Source organism: Microtus pennsylvanicus, chromosome 19 (genome assembly GCF_037038515.1).
Source record: "Microtus pennsylvanicus isolate mMicPen1 chromosome 19, mMicPen1.hap1, whole genome shotgun sequence".
In the NCBI taxonomy this organism is placed as follows: Eukaryota; Metazoa; Chordata; class Mammalia; order Rodentia; family Cricetidae; genus Microtus; species Microtus pennsylvanicus.
Genome location: NC_134597.1, coordinates 36035027 through 36055648, shown reverse-complemented (window position 1 = coordinate 36055648; position 20622 = coordinate 36035027). Strand labels below are relative to the sequence as shown.

The window sequence follows — 20622 nt, the reverse complement described above, 5'->3', positions numbered from 1 at the left end:
TGCAAAGAGAATAAGCTCCAAGATGTCAGTTCAAGCACTAGGGATAAATCCTGGTCCCACTGCTAGTGGAGTCACACACTGCCCCAGCCTCACAACTGTCCCCCACAATCAGTGGGCCTAATTTGGTCCTATGTAGGTTACCCCACTATCAGTCCAGAGCCAGTGAGCTCTCACTAGCTCAGGACAGTTGTTTCTGTGGGTATCACCTTCATGGTCTTGATCCTTTTGCTCATATTATTACCCTTCCCTCTCTTCTACTGGCCTCCAGTAGCTCAGTCCAGTGCTTTGCTATGGATCTCTGCATCTGCTTCCATCAGTTACTGGATGAAGGTTCTATGATGACAATTAAGGTAGTCATTATAGCTTTCAAGTAAAATTTGTATGCACTTCTATTGGGTAGAGAGACTTAAGGGTGTTTAGTAAACAGTTTTGTCTTTCATTTCAAAATGTTACTCTTAATATTTTAACTTAAATACAAAAAGTTATTGATTTTCCAGTTCTTGGAGTAACTAGTTGTTCCTTATTTTTATGTGATAACATGTTCCTTGTGAAAGTAGGGTTTTAAAAGTTTCACTGAAAATACATGTTGAGAGATTTTAGCAATATAAGAGTTGAGCTAATACTTTGAAAGAATACTTTAAGCTATAAATTGTCAATAGATTGTTCCTTCCCTCACATGTGACTGGCACATAGACTTACTATCTCAAAAGTTACTTCAGTGCTTTCAAAATTTTATAGCAGTGTCCCTTACTTGGAAGTATGAAGGGCTAAAACCATAAGCAAAACAAGAGAAATCAAGAAGTAGAAATAAGAAAGGGTGTAGAACTTAGAACTGATTTAGTAATAGGGACCCTGTGACAGAAGAAAAAAGAAGAACCAGCTCATGTATTGAAGAAGGCATTGAGGGGCCAGGGAGATGGCTCAGTAGTTATGAGTGCTTGCTGGTCTTCCAGAGGATCTGAGTTCATTTCACAATAGACAGCTAACATCCAGCTCCAGGGGTCCCAATGCCCTCTTCTGTCCTCCACAGGCACCCAAATGTGTGCATGCATGCACACACTGAATATTAAAATAAAAACATAATTTTGGAAGGTATTTAGAGATATAGGGAAAAATCAAAAGGCCTAAGAGGGAGACTCATTTGGGAATGAAGGAGAAGAGAAAATGCGTGGTACAGACAACTCGTAATGTGATCAGTCTTCTACATCTGACAGCGGTTGGTTTCCTTGGGAGTCATTCTCGGCCCTTCGTTCCTCACCTCACGGCCATTTCTCCATTTTATCAATCCAGCAGACGCCATGTGCATCTGTTGCTTTTCTGCTGCTATTAGAAAACGCACTGACAAAGTCACTTAAAGAAGGATTTGTTTTAGTGTACAGTCTGGTGTGATACTTCCTCATGGCGGAAGCCACAGTGGCAGGAGTCTGAGGCAGCTCGTCAGCAGTCAGAAAGCAGGAGATGGTGAATGCCTGTGCTCAGCCACTTTCTCCTTTTGGTACAGTTCAGGGTCCGAGCCTAGGGAATGGAGCCACCCATAGTAGCAGAATCTTCCCCTCACAGTTAACCTAATCAAGATAATCCCTATGGACAGGCCCAGAGGACCATCTGCCAGGTGTTCCTAGATCTCATCAAGTTATCAGTTGCTATCAACTATCACACTGTGGACCACCAGTGTATGACCTGGGTAAAGTGGGAAATTGAAGGAAAATAAAAACACAGTTGTTAATTTATACTTCCTCTGCATTGGGGAGTTGTTAAGTCTTAAGTGATGTAGTGTGTCATTTAGCCTTTAGCCATTGACTCTGCTTTCCCTAAAGATCTAGTCTGGGAACTGCATCTTCTACCCGGCAGTGAGGAAACAGAGACGAGAAAGTTGAGGAGTGGGAAGCTGGAGATTGTACAGGACTAGCACAGACCTCCCTCAGCCTTTGGGGCCCCCATGAAAAGACCTAAGTGGCTTTTCCCAGGGGTTCTGCCCCTGGGATCACAAGCTACAGACTGATAAGGCTCAGCAGGACATGGCAAAAAGCCAGGCCATGGCTACAAGGTTTAGTTTTAGATCCCACCCTCAAAAATACCCAGTCATTGCTTATCAGGTAGTGGCGGCTGAGAGGCGGGGGGAGGGCGGCACTGGCGCGCGCGTGCCCTATACTCCCAAGATAAGTGCTTGGGCTGGGTCCCGAGCATTGGGGGTTAAGGGAATCAGAAACTGACACAAACAAGCCCTGGGCAAACCAGAGCATCTGGCGGAGCTCCGCCCTCATCCCTCAAAGTGATCAATTGGCTCCTAGGATTGGTCCCCTCCTCTCTCTGTGCAGCCCACCTAACACCAACCACTGAATCCCTGGGCTGTTTGTGCGTTTCCTTGCCACAGCCCTGCAGGAAGGGAGCTCTGTAAGGCACAGTCACAGGGCTGGGTGAAGGCCGCTGGGGTCTGCCACAGTCTGGTGAGAGACCTAAATTCTGAGGTCCCTGGGAGCCCGCGATGCTAGGACAACACGCGGAGCTCTGGGCTCAAGACTGCTTGCTGTCGGTCAAAAGCGAGGTCTTGTGACTTCCACACCTCGGCGGTGTCTGCATTTATCTACCTATCTCTCCAGCTCTTGTTCAATATGTTCATTTTCCACCCTGAAACTTAATTAAGAAAAGTCTGTTAATTTCAGCCCTTAGACAGTTTTCACTAGGAAATATTTCAAAGTTACATAACGGAAATGTAGTTTTTCGGTTGCTGACGTTTTTTCACCTTCGTAATCTCCCCCTCCTCTTTCCCGCTCCTACTCCCCCCCCCCCATTTTCTGAAACCTAGCCCCCTAGCCCCGTTCTTGGAAGCAGGTTAGCGTGTACTCTTCTCATATAACTTTTACCGTTTATATGTATTTTTATATAAGCAGCATGCATTTTAATTCTGACGTTCAGCCTCCCCCACCCCCACCCCCCAACTCAAGGAGATTTTATCCTGACAAACTGTCAATCCTCACTTCTGTCAGAGTGGGACTTAGTTGTCAAATCAAAGCTCCTCACTTGCTGGGAATCCAGAGACCTGGATGAGAGAGCATATATACCGAATCCAGAGACCTCAGAATCCAAAGACCTGAACAAGAGAGGGTATGTACTTCCTGTCTCTTGGATGGCCTTTACCTGACAGGACCTGAATTCTGGTTATTTGGTTTTATTTTATTTGGTCCCTCTAAATAAAACCTGCCACTGAACCCTACCTGCCGAAGGGACTTTGATTGGAATTCATATGATTTATTTGGGAGAAAGGCTATTGAAAAGAGATGGGGAAAGAAAGTGTGGTTTGTGCGTGCATCCCAACCCTACTAGGATTCAAAGCACAAAACGCTGAATCTTGGGATGTCTGAATATTTATTTTGTCAAGATAGTCACACAGTTGTATTTATGCTTGGTGTTCTCTTGAGAATACATATTAGCCCATCTGTTTAAACCTTCCATCTGGGATATAGGTATTCATTTTTCATCTCCATCTTGCAGAAAATAAAAGAGGTGTAGATCGAGTAGCTTAAATCCCCACAGCTGGTGAAGTGTGACACTGAGATTTGAATCAGTCCCACCACCGACAGCCCTTCTCCGCATTTTACTTATTACACCTGGCAGTGTAACAGCTGGAGTCATCACCCAGATAGGACCAGGCGGCTCATAAAGGGAGGTCAGCTGGTTGTCAGGCAGGACCGGCTTCCCAGAGCAAAGTACTTCAACTGTCTATTGTTCCTTTGAAATGTTATTTTTGCATTTACCAAAGTCACACACATAACGGTGAGATCAGTGTGGTAATATGCAGTATCCTCTCTCCTATTTCTCAGATTAAACAGTATTGACAGGAAGAAAGGTTTCTTTCCTTTCTCATCCCCAGTACAAAAACAAAAGCATATTCAACCATCCCTGCAATTCGTGTGCGTTTCCCTAGGCAATATATGAAGGTCCATCCATCCTAAACTAAACAGGGATTTGGGTTCTGCGTAAGCGTTCGGTAAATCAGAATGCACATGCCTTGGTTGGTTCATCCTGTACCTTCCTAGTAAACAGAAATAACCCACTGAAGTTTTAATAAAATGGCCATCCACATTGCTAGGATGAGACCTCCTCTAGGTGTCCCTAATCCACCTCAATGCCTTGTCGCCTGAGCCAGCGACACAAAGAAGCGTTGTCTCCTGCCAAGCGCCGCCCCTCGGGCTCCCACTCCAGCCGGAGGAAGTGGGAGGAGACTGGCTAGGAACCCCTCCTCTTCTCTGGCTTGGGTCTCCTCCCCGCTCGGCTTCAGGCTTTTGGCCGCTGCTCCGAGACACCGCGGTACTCTGCAGAGAAGCCCCTGGCTCGCTCGCTTCCGCGGCCCTTGCAGCGCAAAGACAGCTGCACTGGTGGAATCGCAGGGTGAGTGGCCCTCAGGGAAAGTCGGTGGGCGAAGGAGCCTGTGACCCGGGTTGGACGCCGGGGTTGGAGGCGGGCCGAGCGGGAGACCAGGGCTACTCTGGGGACGCTGGCGACCTACGAGAGGGACCTGGATGCTGCGGGCCTGGGTGTGTCCAGATCTGGACAGCGGCTGCCTGGTGCTTCCTGCCAGCCTTCTGACGGGGATTTTGCTGTGCTCCAAGGCTGAGCATCCCACCCCCCACCCCCACTCACACCACTTACCCCGCGATCTTGCTCCTACTGGCCTGGGTCTGACAGTGACGTTTGTGTGCAACCGCTTTGTGTGGGTGAGTTCTAGACAGGCCCCACCAGCAGTAGCACATCTAATGCGCTGCTGGGCGTGGGCGTACTTGTCACACAGGTAGCTGATGATAAAGCACCATTTCATCCTACGGCTTCTGGAGCCTAACAAACAGGATCACTAGGACCCAGATCGCTGGCCCACTCCGCATTGTTCACAGGGGCCTGGAGTGTGGGTGTGTGTAGAGGACAGGGCAGTCTCTGGTCCAGAGGCCTGGAGAATCCGCAGCCTGAGATTTTCCACTTGGCTGCCCTCCTCCTCTGCTAGCCAAACCTCCCTCCTCCAGCGCCCCCTCCCCTCCTCTGACGTCACCCACATACTCTGCAGACTGGCCATTAGAGGGAAGGGAAAGGAGGTGAGGGGGCGGCCTTCGTCAGGCTCCAGCGTAGTTGTGGCTGCCCCGGTGGTGTGGATAGATCTTTATCACACAGCGTATTTGATAGAATCCCTCTGGGGCAAGCAGACCCACAGCTAAGAAGCAGCACCTGGGCTTTTAATGGCAAAGGGCGGGTCAGAATCCTCAAATACCTCGTTTTTAGTAAGCCAACGGGAAAAGTGAACAAGTGTGAGGTAGAGGGAGACAGCCCTGGGAACCCTGGAATACAGGGTTCAGTGTGGTGAGACAGGAACATGGGACCATAAACCCAAGTTTTTAATTTTACTCCTGAGGAGGATGGGATGGAGGGATCCAAGTTGGGGGACTCCAGAGACACTTCTTTGGAATACTGATGCTGTTAATCTTATCAAGTAAAAAGCTTAACTTTTTAACTGTTGTATTATTCTTCTGAGTGCATTATACATTCTTTGCGATGTGTGAATGAAACAATTTCTTAAGCTAAAATTAAATAAAGATGTGGTGGGAACTGTCTAGGGTGGAGTGTCAAAGAAAGAACTGGATACGTTTGAATTCTAGGTTAGCAGAGCATGGTGGATGTTGGGAAAAGTCTCGGATGTATAAGGAAAAAGAAAGAAAGCCTTCTTAGAAGAAAGGGACATGGAAAAGAGAAGACACAGAGAATTGTGTTTCAGATATTAGTGCAAGGTCAGGCTAGCCGTTTATAGAGTAGTACCCCAGGTGTGCCTTTACCCTCAAATCCATCTCTCAGTCATACATCCATGACAGCTACCTAGGGAATGCAGATCTGAAATCAAAGGGAAGTGCAAGCTGTGAGGGATCCTTTGCCCCCAAGATGGCCACACCTCCCTTTTCATACATCCTCCTCTGGGAAGGCCATGTTTGGGGCTATGGGACTGCTTTGTGATCGGATTGGAATGTCTGCTTTCTCCCTGCTGTACAGATTGCACCTGGGATAACTTTTGCACGGACAGAGATGGTAGTAAGTTCAGTGGGACCACAGCTATCACACAGGAGAGAGGATAAGAGCTGGGGGGGGCAATTTAAAGGATGAAAATTTATATGAAGAAAAACACTTGCCCCCTTCCATCCCCAATGTGACCAGGCTACTGTGTTTAACTGGGGCTTCCATGGATATATATGCACATAAAGAAAATCTTGGAACTTAGCAAACTCTAACATATTCTTGCTGCTTAAGAACCTCTGCTTTTGGGTAGAGAGATAGCTCAGTGGTTAAGAGTATTATTGTTTGATTTCCAGCACACACATAGTACCTTGAAACCACCTATAACTCCAAATCCAGAGATTCCAACTCCTTCTGAGCTCTGTTAGCTCCCGCAGGCACACAGCCAACGTACATTCTACTCAAACACATATTGTACTAGGGGTACTATTACTGAGATGAAACACCATGATCAGAAGCAAGTCGGGGAGGGAGGAGCTTATTTGACTTATACCTCCACATCATATTCTAATCACTGAAGGAGGTCAGGACAGCAGCTCAAGGAGGGCTGGAACCTGGAGGCAGAAGCTGATGTAGAGGCCATGGAGGGGTGCTGCTTACTGGCATGTTCATCCTTTTTGTTTTGTTTCTTTAACTAGAAACCAAGACCACCAGGCCAGGAATAGCATCACCAACAATGGGCTAGCCCTTCCCCATCAATCATTAGGTAGGAAAATACCCTACAGCTGGAACTTATGGAGGCATTTTCCCAATTGAGGCTTCCTCCTTTCAGATGACTCTGTCTTGTGTCAAGTTGGCATAAAACTAGCCAGCACACACACATGCACATAAAACAGATAAATATTTTTAAAAGAACTGTACTCCAGCTCTGCATTTCCTGGATTGGGAGCCTAGGTTCATCATTTACCCACCTATGTGATATTAAGCAAGTGACAAATTCCCTGACCACTCAAAAGATTTGGGGTTTATCCCCCAGAAACTGTACAGTGGAGAAAGTGATAATATATGCCTTTTAAGTTTGTCAAAATTAAGCAAATTTAATAAATTATGTGTTGCAATATAAGAAAGTTAATGAGGAGTGTTTTGCTATGACTGTCATTACTGCTGTTGCTGCTCTATTGTTTTAGCCACAGGAAAAAAAGTTCAAAACGTACACAGGGGCTTGAAATTCTCACTAAAAATATTATCTAGATCATTCTAAATAGATGCCAAATAGATTTAAGTCATGTACACACAAACTGTCTCAGAGAACAACTAATGAGTTAGGTGTATAAATATGAATTCTCTTCTCAGAGGGTGTGACTTCCACATTGTGGAAAGCATTGGCCAACACAGAGAGGTCTGGTGGGTCTCTCTTAAGGGAATGTGTGAGGTGCGAGGCGATGTGCCGCTGGATGTCATTTGGGGTACGATGGAGTGTCTAGGGAGATGTGTGGAAATTGATTAAGTGCATGACTGAATTTCAGATCCTGGAGCACATACATGAAAGTGATCCTCGGAGACTCCCTTGTCTCTGATCCATGCCCGCTCCCCGGTTTCAGTTACTAGTGTCCATTTGTAGGTTTGGGGGGGCATTCAGCATCTATGGATGTATTTTTAAAATTCTTCCACTCTTATTACAAGGGGGTATGGATGGGCCAATTAATTATCTTCATGTTCCCCTTCATCTATCCATCTTCTCTACTCTGCCTCCTCCTCTATATCTCAGTTCATCCTTTAATAACCTTAATTATACTTTATATTCTTCCTATTGTCTGACTTGTGCCTTAGATTAGTTTTTTTCCATAGCAAATTTTGAATTTCCTCCTCTGGGTACAACTTAACTTAGAAAAGTAGAGTTCCCGAAGCCAGAAGGGTGGCAGTCGGGATGTGAGTGGGGAAGCAGAAAGGAAGTCGGAAATGGGAGCAGAGTTTGTCCTAGGTAATAGTTTGAGGGAAGAAGGGAAGAGAAGTAGAATCTGTCCTGCTCTGAGAGCTCGAGGGAGGGAGAAGAAGCTGCCACTGTCTTGGGTAATAGCTTCGAGGGAGAAGGGCATCAGCTGGAGACTTGCAGGAGCTGCCACCCCACCGTATGGAAAGTCACACTGGGGAAGGGTCTCTCCAGTGGACACAGGTGAATCTCTGTAGATTTCTCTTCAAGGACAAAATGTTACTAGAGTCCTTTCAGAAGAATAAGGGTAGGAACAGACCCAAGAGAGACTTGGAAACAAGATTCCTTCAGTCCAGACATGAATTACTAAAGAACCAAATTGGGTTAATCGCAGTGTGCTGGCAAACTGTCAGCAAAGATATCGTCAGGGCTTGTGGCCAAATGGAAATGGGAAGAAATAGGAAGAGTGGACATACTGTGACTCTCTCTGTGCAGTGCGCTGCTGTCCTGGTTATTTATGGACACCAGGAAAGGCGAGGAAGGGGCAAGTTCCTCCCTAACTTCTGTTGACTGGTTAGCTATTCTCTGAGAGGGGTAAAAAGTCAGTGCTGGTATTTAACAGCTAAAAGCATTAGGTTCAAGAATTTTACCTATAGAAGCTCTTCTTTTCTGCAAGAAAAGGTGTTTTGTGTTTCAGAGGCAGAGACTCATGTAGCCAAGTCTGCCCTTGAATTCCTGACACAGGCCACACCACTGCCTCAGTTCCAGGAGGTAGCCATATTATACGACGGCACATAAGGTGGCGTAACATAATAGGATTTTATTTTCTTGCAGTTTGCCTCTGCTTTCTAATTGCTAAGATTTCAGAAGTTCACCACCACACACAGCTCCAAATTTAAGGATTCTGTAAGTTAGGGATATGCCACAAGTCAGCGGTCAGCTTTTTTCAGCAGGCACTTGAGTTTATTAGCTACCTGGGACAGAGGTCTTTCCATCCATGGATGTGGAATTCGAAGTGGTGTGGGAGAATTGTCTGTGTTCTGTCAATGTATTTAATGTATTTTATGTATTTTAATGTATTTAATGTATTTTAATGTATTTAATATCTGTGTTCTGTCAATGTATTTTAATAAAACACTGATTGGCCAGGCAAGAAGTATAGGCGGGTCAACCAGACAAAAAGTAGAGGCAGGACGATGAGAACATGAGAATGCTGGAAAGGAGAAAGCCCATTCCTCCCATTCCAGTGCAGACCACTGAGACGCAGGATGAGAAAAGTACCTGGCTGAGAAAGGTACTGAGCCACGTGGCTAACATAGATAAGAACAATGGGTTAATATAAGCTACAAGAGCTAATGAGAAGACTGAGCTAGTGGGCCAATCCGTTTTATAACTTATGGAGATCTCTGTGTGATTTTCTTTGGGGGCCTTGCCGGCTGTGGGGTACCAGGTGGGACAGAAACCCCAACAAGCCGGCCCTCATGTTACATCGAAGCACTCAGGTCAAGGTCTTTTCCAGGGATTCAGAGAGATATGTAAAAATATATGCCATAGCCATTATTCCTTATGCTCAGCATTAGCCTTAACATTAGCTGCAAAATAAGAGAACTGTGCAGTCACCATCAATAAATGCTCAGTCTGATGGTTACAATACCCAACAGCAGATTCGAATTCTCCCTTGTGAATATCCCATGTTATTCACAAATATAAGTGAGTGATTTACTCTTAACCGAACAAGTACAAGAGCAAATGCGTAGTATGTGCACATGACTGAACACTGGTGGAAGATTGTAGAGAAGCATTGAATCGAAGCTCCCAATGAAGGGTATTTGGGATCTGGTATATACAGGCAACACTCTTCTCAGCTATGTCTTAGGTGCAAGGAAGAATCTGCCATAACTTCATAATTTGCTACATTCTGCTTCTGGTTGTCTGGCATGTAGTATTCAGCCACAGAGAGCTTTCGTGTTTCTCTGATTCAGCTTGGGACTGACTGAAACTGGAGATGCCTGACTTTTCTGCCTGGTGTTCTAAATGCTCCCAACTGAAGTTAATAAGCCCAGCAAGGAAACTAAAATGGATGGGAGAGGTGCGAAAGCAGAGCAGTTTGCACCACTGCACCAGTTCTCAGAGGCGTCCACATCAAATGATTACAATTAGGGTGGCTTAAAAATGATGCTGTTTTATATCTGCAAAGTTCTAGAGCGGTGGTTCTCAACCTGGGGATCCCAATCCTTTGGGAGTCAAACAGCCCTTTCACAGGGGTTGAGTGTCAGATATTTATAATTCATAACAGTAGCAAATTTGGAGTTATGAAGTCGCAATGAAACAATTTTATGGGGGGGGGCGGTCACTACAACATGAAGAACTCTATTAAAGGGTTGTAGCATTAGGATGATTGAGAGTCACAGTTCTGGAGGGTTAAAATATTTCTGCCCAGGCTTCAGTAATGCTGATTCCTTCTGGAGTTTCAGAGGTAGAATTTGTACCATGCCTCTCTTATAGCTTCTGGGTTTTGCCAGCAAGCTTTGTTATTCATCGGTCTTCAGACACATCTCGTCATTCTCTGTCTCCATCTTCTAATAGCACTCTACGCTACATGCCAATCCCTCAGTTTCCAAATCCAACATGGCCTCATGTTGACTAGGTAGCACCTCAAGAACCTATTTCCAGAACAAGTTGCATTCATCGATAACAGAGGATTAGGAAATCAAACTACTGTCTTTGGGAGACACGATTCTACCATCATCTCTTCTTTCTGTGTTGTTTCCCTCTGTGGTAGAAGAAAATCTTGCACTCTCTAAGTTTGATCATGAGGATGAATTAAATACATGGATACTGAGACTCAAGTTGTCTCAATGTCCGTCTTTTTACACAGTAATGTCATTACTACAGCTGGTAGAAGTACCTTGCTTGGGTTTTGATTCTTTAATCATTCTTTGCTAAACTGGGTCTTTGGTCTTTTTCTCTGTAGAAACCAACAGAACCATGGAGACTCCTTCTGCTGTCTTTGAGTCCCTTATGACTGGAGTGACAAGCTGGGATATCCCTGAGGATTCTGTCCCATGTGAACTGCTTCTTATTGGAGAGGCTTCATTTCCTGTGATGGTGAATGACATGGGCCAGGTCATCATTGCTGCCTCTTCCTATGGCAGAGGTCGCATGATCGTACTAGCTCATGAGGACTACTTGGTGGAAACCCAGCTCTTTGTTTTCCTTGTCAATGCTGTGGGATGGCTCCGTTCCTCCTCTAAGTCTCCCATTGGCATACACCCAGCATTAGAACCATTGGTGAAAATCCTCGAGAGTTGTGGAATAGAATCACAAATTGAACCTGAAGTAAATGACTCCCTGGGAGTTTACTGTATTGATGCCTACAGTGAAACCATGGCTGACAAGCTAGTCCAGTTTGTGAAGCGCGGAGGGGGCTTGCTCATAGGAGGCCAAGCCTGGGATTGGGCTAACCAGGGCGAAGATGAAAGAGTTCTGTTCACATTTCCTGGGAATCTGGTGACCAGTGTAGCTGGTGTGTACTTCACTGAAATTAAAGCGGACACAAGTTTCTATAAAGTCTCTAAGAAGATGCCTAAGATCCCTGTCTTAGTTAGGTGAGTATCTTACAACGATGGGAAGTTGGCCTCATATTAAATGCAGACAGGATTCCATCTGTGGGTTCCTTCCAGACTTAATAGAAAAGAATAGACGTGTATTTGCCACAGTCAATTAGATTTTTTTATTTTATTTTATTTTTTCGAGACAGGGTTTCTTTGTGGCTTTGGAGCCTGTCCTGGAACTAGCTCTGTAGACCAGGCTGGTCTCGAACTCACTGAGATCCGCCTACCTCTGCCTCCTGAGTGCTGGGATTAAAGGCGTGTGCCACCACCGCCCGGCCTAGATTTTTTTAAAAAATAATCCGAGTCTCAGGATGGGCAAGGTTTCATTGACACTACCTCCACAGACCAATCCACTTTTCTCTTTGAGAAGAATTCCTACTAAATCTGATATTCCTCAGCACTTAGCTTAATAAAAATATTGTTTACCTCAAGAATTGCCATGATTTGGCAGGGAGATTCATAGAAGATTTCCTAACAGTGAAAAGGAAAATATTAAGAAAAGAAAATCATAGAGCAATCCTATGGGCCAAAGTCTGGAAGGCGGTGAGTATTTGGAAATGTTTGCATGGGTTTAGGAAGAAAACAGAAAATTGTAGATTTGGAAGTTGAGTTTGAAAGAGACAGTACAGTTATATGTATAATGCTAGGCTTTGGAAGAGGACTTTTATCTCTGGGGTCAAATGGTCATCTAAGAATGAAGATGACAGATGCTGGTACAATGGCAAGCTTCACTGAAGGTTCCAGAGAGTGTATCCCAATCTGTTTTATACACATATGGTGTTGTCCATGCAGCAGATTAATAAGCACTTAGCAGACATTCATTAGGTGTATGATTAGATTGAGGAATGTGGAGTATTAAAAGCTGTGGTCCTCTCAAGAGCAGAAAACGTCACTAGGTCACTTTCCATTATACATAAAAATTCTTAGCTTTCTCATAAAAATTAACACTGTTAGTTCCAACTAGTGGGAGCAAGTTAGTTCCAACTAGTGGGAGCAAAGTGAGGAGAATCCAGGGAGGCCTTTAGAAGGATGATAAATAAGCTAAATTAATCAATCTTCATAACAGATTAATCAGACAAACTGTGTCCTCTCTATTTTTGGAAAGAAGTCACCTTGTCTCATTTTAACCCCAAATTGGGGCTTCAACAAGAAGTGCAAACTATCTTTCTTTTTACCCATTAGTTATCCCAGAATTTATTGAATATATTGTTTCAGATATTATTTCTTATCTTAAGACTGAGTTACAAAGATTTGAGAATAAATGGCATGGGAGTATCTCTAATGACAATATCTGGAAGACATTTAAAAAGCCAAATAAGATGTGATGCATTATAGTGCAGAAGAATTTGGAAATGGATCTAGAGCTAGTAGCTGTACAGTGTTTCCTTAGAATGTCCTTCCAGCTCTTTCCACCTAGAAGGAGGGTGTTGGGATACAACCTCTGGGTCACCCTTTTAGGTACCATTCCCTTCATATCTGGTTAGTGTGATCCTGTGTGTTCCCAAAGTCAATAGGCATACAAGGAAATGAATGTTCAACAAGTGATCATAGCCCGCATATTCAAGTGCCCTAAACACATTCATTTAAATACCATGTTGAAATCTAAATGAGCCAGCCTTCAAGTTGACATTATATGTGTCCCTTCCATCCTGAATATTAGTGAAATGATATTATCCACAGAAGAATCTTTTGACTTTCAGATTACTATAAGAGATTTCTGAGTTTTGCAAGTTGTATCCTCAAGTGACTTAGAAAACATCAGGGTGTTGGGAGAAGCTGTTAGTTCATTCCCACTTGCCCAGCCCTGAAATAATCACGCAGAAACTATATTATTTGTGATACTGTTTGGCTAATAGCTTAAGCATATTTCCAGCTAGCTCTTATACCCTAAAGTAACCCATTTCCATTGATCTGTGCATCACCATGAGGTCGTGGTCTATGGGGAAAGTTTTGGTGGGCTCCAGCAAAGGTGTCTGTCTCTGGGTCGCAATGTGTCTTCTCACTGACACATACATACTCTCTCTATGTATATCTCTTTCAGCCTGGCTTTACTTTTGACAGAAGTTTCTGTCCCTCCTGGTCTCGCAGTTGTTAAGTCCCAAAGAAATCACACAGAGATCTCCATTAGTTATAAACTGATTGGCCTTGTACTCAGGCTTCTTATTAATTAATTCTTATGTCTTATATTAACACATTATTCTTGTCTGTGTTAGCCACGTGGCTTGGTACCTTTTTTTGGTGAGGCAATCACATCTTGCTTGCTCTGTGTCTGGCTTCCTCTCTGTCTGCATGACACCTGCAGACTAAAACTTCCCTCTTCCCAGAATTCTCGTTGACCCACCTCTACTTCCTGCCTGGACACCCCACCTATACATTCTGCCTGGTTACTGGCCAATCAGCATTTATTTAAAATACAAGTGACAGGGTACAGACCTTTGTCCCACAGCACTTTACCCTGTTAAGCCATTTCCCAAAAGCAGCTTCTTTATTAACCAATGGCAATAAAACATATTCAGAGCATATATCACCTCCCACATCATTGGGGTAGGTATAGATGAGTATTTGCAAGAAGGAGCTGCAGATTGTTAGAGTTTATTGGTAGTTCTGTGCTGAATATATGTAGGATAGAGCAAATCAGTAAAGTCAATAATTGTTTGATTGAAAAAAATCAGCAAAGTGATAACCACTAGATAAGCTGATCATGACAATAAAGGAGAATTAAAAATGTAAAGAAGGGAAGTAATATCATTAATATGGATCTACAGATATTAAAATGGTAATAAGAGAATTTGCATAATCTATACCAGCAAATGCTTCAAAAACTCAGGTGAAATGGACAGACTTATTGATAGACACATGTAAACAGAGACTGTGCATTGGTTTCCTGGTTGTCCAGACCCAAAAAATCACACAGAAACTATATTAGTAACAACACTGTTTGATCAATGGTTTGGGCATATTTCTAGCTAGCTCTTATATCATAAATTAACCTATTTTTATTAATCTATATATTACCATGAGTCTGTGGCCTACCTGTAAGGTTCTGGCATCTTTCTCCTTCAGCAGCTACATGGCATCTGCCTGACTCCACCTTCTTTTTCCCAGCATTCAGTTTAGTTTTCCTGCCTAGCTCTATTCTACCCTGCCAAAGTCCAAAGAAGCTTCTTTATTAACCAATGGTAATAAAACATATTCACAGTGTACAGAGGGGAATCTCACATCATCTCTCTTTTTTGTCCAAATAGAAAGGAAGGTTTTAACCTTGACATAGTAAAAATTACATATAACAAAATAAGTGTCAAGCATGAATTACAGTTAGAAAAATTCTTTGTGAGCCTAAAGCATCATATCTAATTTATCGTTTATCATAACTAGGGAAAACTATAACTTTCTTCAACTCCACCAAAGACACCAGAAGGATATAATATTACCTTCGTAAACAGGAAGTGAATTATAAGCAACTTTCAAAACTCTAAAATAGACAGAGGCATCTTGTTGCCTGGACAGTCACCCAAATTTCTTTTGTAATGTTGTTGCATTCATCTTCAGCCTATAGGCCCATAATATCTGGCAAACTTTTCAATGAAGCAGGAAATTTGAAAGACTGTTTTGCCTGCATTGGTAGTTTTTCAGTTACTTTTGTTTGTATCCTCTATAATGTCTGGCAGACTCTTCCATGAAGTAGGAACTCTGAAGGACTCTCTCACTTTCTTTAGGCAAGTTCAGCAGTCATTTTTCTGTGGGTCCTGCATGTCCAGTTTATATAACATACCATCAAGACCACTTCCTTCCTCAAATGGCTAACCAACACCATAAGGAGCCTCTTCAGTGCCCATCCTCTTCTTGAAGTAATTGGTACTGCCAGGAGAAGATGTATGTCAAGTATAGTCTAAGTTCTTAAAACTTTTTAAATGCCATATTCTATAGATCTTTGAAGTGTTGAAGATTATCTATCTAACTGAAATATATTTCTGTATATCTAGAAACCATAACTAACATGACTACAAGTTTGACTATTATAAATGATTACCTATTAATCTGAAATATTTAATTATACATTGCATTTTAAATGAGCTATATAAACATAATACCGTAAATAAGAGTACAAATACACATATAAAAAACTGACTTTAAATTTTATATCAATAAACCAAAGTCCATACCAAAGTAAAGTATTCATTTCTTTATCATATTTCTCTTTAAATGAAAACAAACATTTATAAACAATCATTCTGGGAATTTGGGCATAGTTTTCTCCAAACTGCTTCCTGCTGTTTGTTAGGTGAAGTAACTTTAGGGTTCATGGAGACCTTTCGGGTGGTCTTGTTTCATCAAACCACATTAGCTTAGAAGGAATCTACAGGTTCTCATCTTCTATAAAAACAGAAACAGAATCTCTTTTCCAAAGTAACATATCCTTAGAGTCAGATTTTCAAGTCATGATACCTTTAAAATATACATGTTGGTTTAGCTTAGCAGGTCCCAAAATCAAATGTTTTTCAGCAGTTAACTCATTAATAGTAAAAAATCCAATGAAAACACAGTAATACACATAATACAGACTCTCTGTGTATATTCCATCTTTACGGGACTTATTTTTTTAATCTATTACTTTTTAACATTTATTTTACTATCTTTACTCTTTTAATCTATGACTGTCTATATTCTTTCTTCTCTCTCTCCTAAACCCATGTACATTTATCTAACACTGTGACACATTCAGAGGTATTTTTGTTTGAGTCTGTCTTATTGTGTATCTGTAATCATTTTCTGACATGGAGAGGGTTTTTTTTTTAATGCTAAGCAGCATGGCTAGGACTATTGCTGTGGCTTTGCCTGTTGCCCCATTCAACATGGCAGATGTATATTCACCACCTCTATGAGCCATGCTCATTGCCCCAGATCCAGGGACACAGTGGGACTGTGTTGCCATAAAGCAGTTTGTAACAAGCTGCTCACAAACCCCATTTAAGTGCTCTGTAGCAGAAATTCTGGGAAGAGCCAGAGCCTTTCATGCTGCCAGCACAAATCAGGCAGTTTTTGCTGCTAACACTGAGTCAGAAAGCCTTCTCTTAAAGGAGCCATGCCTCTGATCACTACCAGCAAACAAAGCCTTTCTGAAAATATACAGGTACCACAAAGCTCGAATTGACTCCCATTTTTTGTGGGTCTAGAAGCCCCCTTTTTTTAAAGCTTAGGCATTAAATGAATGCACATTGCCCCCACGTTGAATGCCTTTATGTAAATGGAAATTGTGCATTGGTTTCCCAGCAACCCAGACCCAAGTAATCACACAGAAACTATATTAATTACAACACTGGCCAATAGTTCAGGCATATTCCTAGCTGGCTCTCATATCATGAATTAACCCATTTCTATTCATCTATGTATCACCACAAGACTGTGGTCTACCAATCAGGTTCTAGTGTCTTTCTCCTTTGGCAGCTACATGGTATCTGCCTGACTCTGCTTTGTTTCTCCCAGCATTCAGTTTAGTTTTCCTACCTAGCTCTATTCCACCTTGCCATAGACCAAAGAAGTTTCTTTATTAACTAGTGGTAATAAAACATATCCACAGAATACAGATGGGAATCCACATCAGACACAAATTATGAAGCTAAACATAAGAAAAGAGGCAATGTATACTAAAATTAATTGAATGGTAGTTAAAGCACCCCAGTTCTGTGTGGAAGTTGGTTTTCTGGATTGAATTCTAGAAGACATTAACAGTAAAGCAAGTAAAAACTATACAGTTTTCAAGGTATGGTGGTACGTGCTTTTAATCCCATCACTCAGGAGGCAGATATTGCTACATCTCTGCACTGTAAGTTCCAGGCTACATGGTGAGTTATAGGCCAACCAAAACTACATAGTGAAACGTTGTAAATAGTAATAATAATTATTATTATATTATATAATTACTATATGTTTATGTAAAAATACAGTATATATAATTATATATTTTAATATCATAGCTATTATAATAATAACAAAACTATAATGATAATGATAACAATAATCAAAAAGCTAGAGATGTTTGTTCATTGGCAAAGCTCAATGTGAAATACATACCATCCTTAGACTAATCATCATCACTTCGACCTCATCATCCTATATGCTGGATGGTCCTGTGTTCACCACCTGTTAGCTAAAGATAGTTGTGTAGATAAACAGCTTTCTGTGTTAGCATGAGAACTTGAGCTGGATTCCCAGGAGTCTCCCCAAAGAAGAAGGAGGAGGAGGGAGAGGAGGGGGAGGGAGAGGGGGAGAGGGAGAGGGAGAAGAAGAAAGAAGACAGCTAGTCAGGGTAGTCTAATTGTAATCTCAGCATTGAGTAAGGAGAGCAGAAGGATGTCTGGGGCTTGCTGACAGGCAATCCAGCTCAGTTGGTGAGCTCAAGTTCACCAAGAGACCCTACCGTATAAAATAAGGCAGAAAGTGGTTGATAGAGGAATGGCCACATCAAACACACACACACACCAAAATTAAATAATAAGTGAAAGACACTTTTAAAGGGAGAGGAAATCCACAGAGCAATATCCCATAAACGCAAAGTTCTTTTTTTATTTTTTTGTGTTTTTTATTATTATTTGTTAATTTATTAAATATTTCTGTCTCCTCCCCACCACCACCTCCCATTTCCCTTCCCCTCACCCAATCAACTCCCCCTCTCTCATCAGCCTGAAGAGCAGTCAGGGTTCCCTGCCCTGTGGGGAGTCCAAGGACCTCCCACTTCCTTCCATGTCTAGTAAGGTGAACATCCAAACAGCCTAGGCTCCCACAAAGCCAGTACATGCAATAGGATCAAAACCCAGTGCCATTGTTCTTGACTTCTCAGCAGTCCTCATTGTCAGCGAGTCCAGTTTTATCCCATGCTTTTTCAGACCCAGTCCAGCTGGCCTTCTTTTTGTTTGTTTTTTCAAGACAGAGTTCTCTATAGTTCTGGCTGTCCTGTTACTTGCTCTGGAGACCAGGCTGGCCTGGCCTCAAACTCATAGAGATCCACCTGCTTCTGTCTCCGAAGTGCTGGGATTAAAGATGTGTACCACAATAGCCTGGAACAAAGTTCTGGATTAAATATTAACAACTGAAATAGTTTAATATACAAAAGAATAAAACAAAACTCAACTATCCTACTTATAAATGGCTGGTTTGTTAATCAGAACCCAAATTAATTTAGCATGATAACTGGAGAAAATGAGATTATACAATTCAATAGATATACACAAAGCATTTGAGATGATTTAATACTTGATCATGCTAAAACACTGAAAAACTCAGTATAAAAAATAATTTCTTCAGTCTGAAAAGAGGCATTCACTTTGTTCTGTTAGTTTACCTTGTTTTGTTGGGATTTTTGAAAAAGGGTCTCATAGCATAGGCTGGTCTTAGCTTACTGTGCAGCCAAATCTGTCCTGGAACTTTAATAAATCCTACTGCCTGCACTTCCAAAGTGCTGGGGTTACAGGTGCATGCCTTTGTATCCAGCTATAAAAACATTCTTAAAGATGCAGCCGTGTTTTTACCTTAGAAATGAAAACAAGGCAAGACTAATACGGGTGCTGTCTTTCTATTCATCATTGTATAGAAAGCATTTATGAGCACTGTGGGGCAAGAAAAAGAGATTAAAAATCAGGAGGCAGATTTTTTCTTTACATACCTAAATATACTAAAAAATTTAAATATTTATTTATTATGTATATAATATTCTGTCTGTGTGTATGCCTGAAGGCCAGAAGAGGGCACCAGACCTCACTACAGATGGTTATGAGCCACCATGTGGTTGCTGGGAATTGAACTCAGAACCTTTGGAAGAGCAGGCAATGCTCTTAACCTCTGAGCCATCTCTCCAGTCCTAAACTAAAGTTTAATTTATAAATGAAGTACATTGTGAGTATAACAATAGCTATTAATAAAAATCTAATAATTGTACAATATATTCTAATAAAAGGATTATGAATGTGGTCTTTCAATCTGTCTTTTAACAATTTATTATTTTTCTTTGTGTGTGTGAAAGAGAGAGAGACATGGAAAATAAAGTGTCATGAGCACAGCACACTTGTGGAATCAGAGGACAACAGAGTCTGTTCTGTCCTTTGCCCTTTACATGAATGTCAGGGGTTGAACTCGGGTCCCTACCCTTGTGCCAGCAAGGCCTTTATTCATTGAGCCATCTCACCTTCCTCTCACAGACTATCTCACTGCACTATGGTCACCCTTTTGGAGGGTGTATGTATAGCATAAATAATAAAAATCCAGAGACAGATATTGGGGTTCAAGCTGAAGATCTGAGAAGCAAATCAGCCAACCACTAGAGAGCTCTACGAAATTTTCAGACTGAAAAGAGAGCGAGTACCTGTCTCATCCCTCTTTATGTTCCTCTCTAGTGCTAGGATTAAAGGCTTGCATCACTACCGCCCAACCTCTATGGATAACTAGTGTGGCTGCTGGGATTAAAGGTGTGTGCCACTACTGCCTGGCCTGTGTGGCTATCTTTGCACTCTGATCTTCAGGCAATGATACAATGCCTGTGTGGCAAAGTGAGGTGAAGTGAGTGAAGTGACTGAAATACTGTGCTTCTTGCATAAGGGTAGACAAATCGGCCACTGAAACAAATTATGTAGTTCAGAGAGACTTGCTCAATGAGGAAAAAGCCGTGTTCTCAACATAAAGTTCAGGAACAACCAGATACCATAATGGGAAAGGTGAACTTTGACCCTTATTGTATTTCATACAATACTCAAACATAGGTCTGGACTCAAGTACAAAAGAAAAACTGAAAAACTTTTAAATGATAGCCCAGAAAGCAAGCAAACAAACAAAAGCAAGAGAACCAAACCAAAAACAACCACAACAAAAACTCTTGCAACCTTGCATTAGGCAGGGATGGCCTATGGAAGACAATGTACAAGACTATAACATGGAATGAGAGGTAGCATCTCAGCCACCTCATTCCTAAGTGTTACCTGAGAGACATGAAGTCATGTCTTCCTCAAAATATCACGTAACATGTTCCCTTATTATCACTGGGTACCCTGAGATTTTCTTCTTTTTCTTGGCTATTGTGAAAATGCTACAAGGAACATGGAG

General features: G+C 42.2%; 1 protein-coding gene across 4 annotated transcripts in view; it reads left to right on the top strand.

The window, feature by feature from the left end:
• Positions 1–20622, top strand: part of LOC142838283 (TRPM8 channel-associated factor 1) — a 46113-nt gene that overhangs the window by 13650 nt on the left and 11841 nt on the right. For 2 of the 4 annotated variants that reach the window (XM_075953633.1, XM_075953635.1), the window contains exon 2: positions 10893–11526. In XM_075953633.1, coding sequence (XP_075809748.1) covers positions 10907–11526 — 620 coding nt within the window. In that variant the 5' untranslated portion in view covers positions 10893–10906. Of the gene's footprint in view, positions 1–4128; positions 4390–10892; positions 11527–20622 lie in introns of those variants that run through there. The other 2 variants (XM_075953636.1, XM_075953634.1) reach the window with 2 other exon arrangements.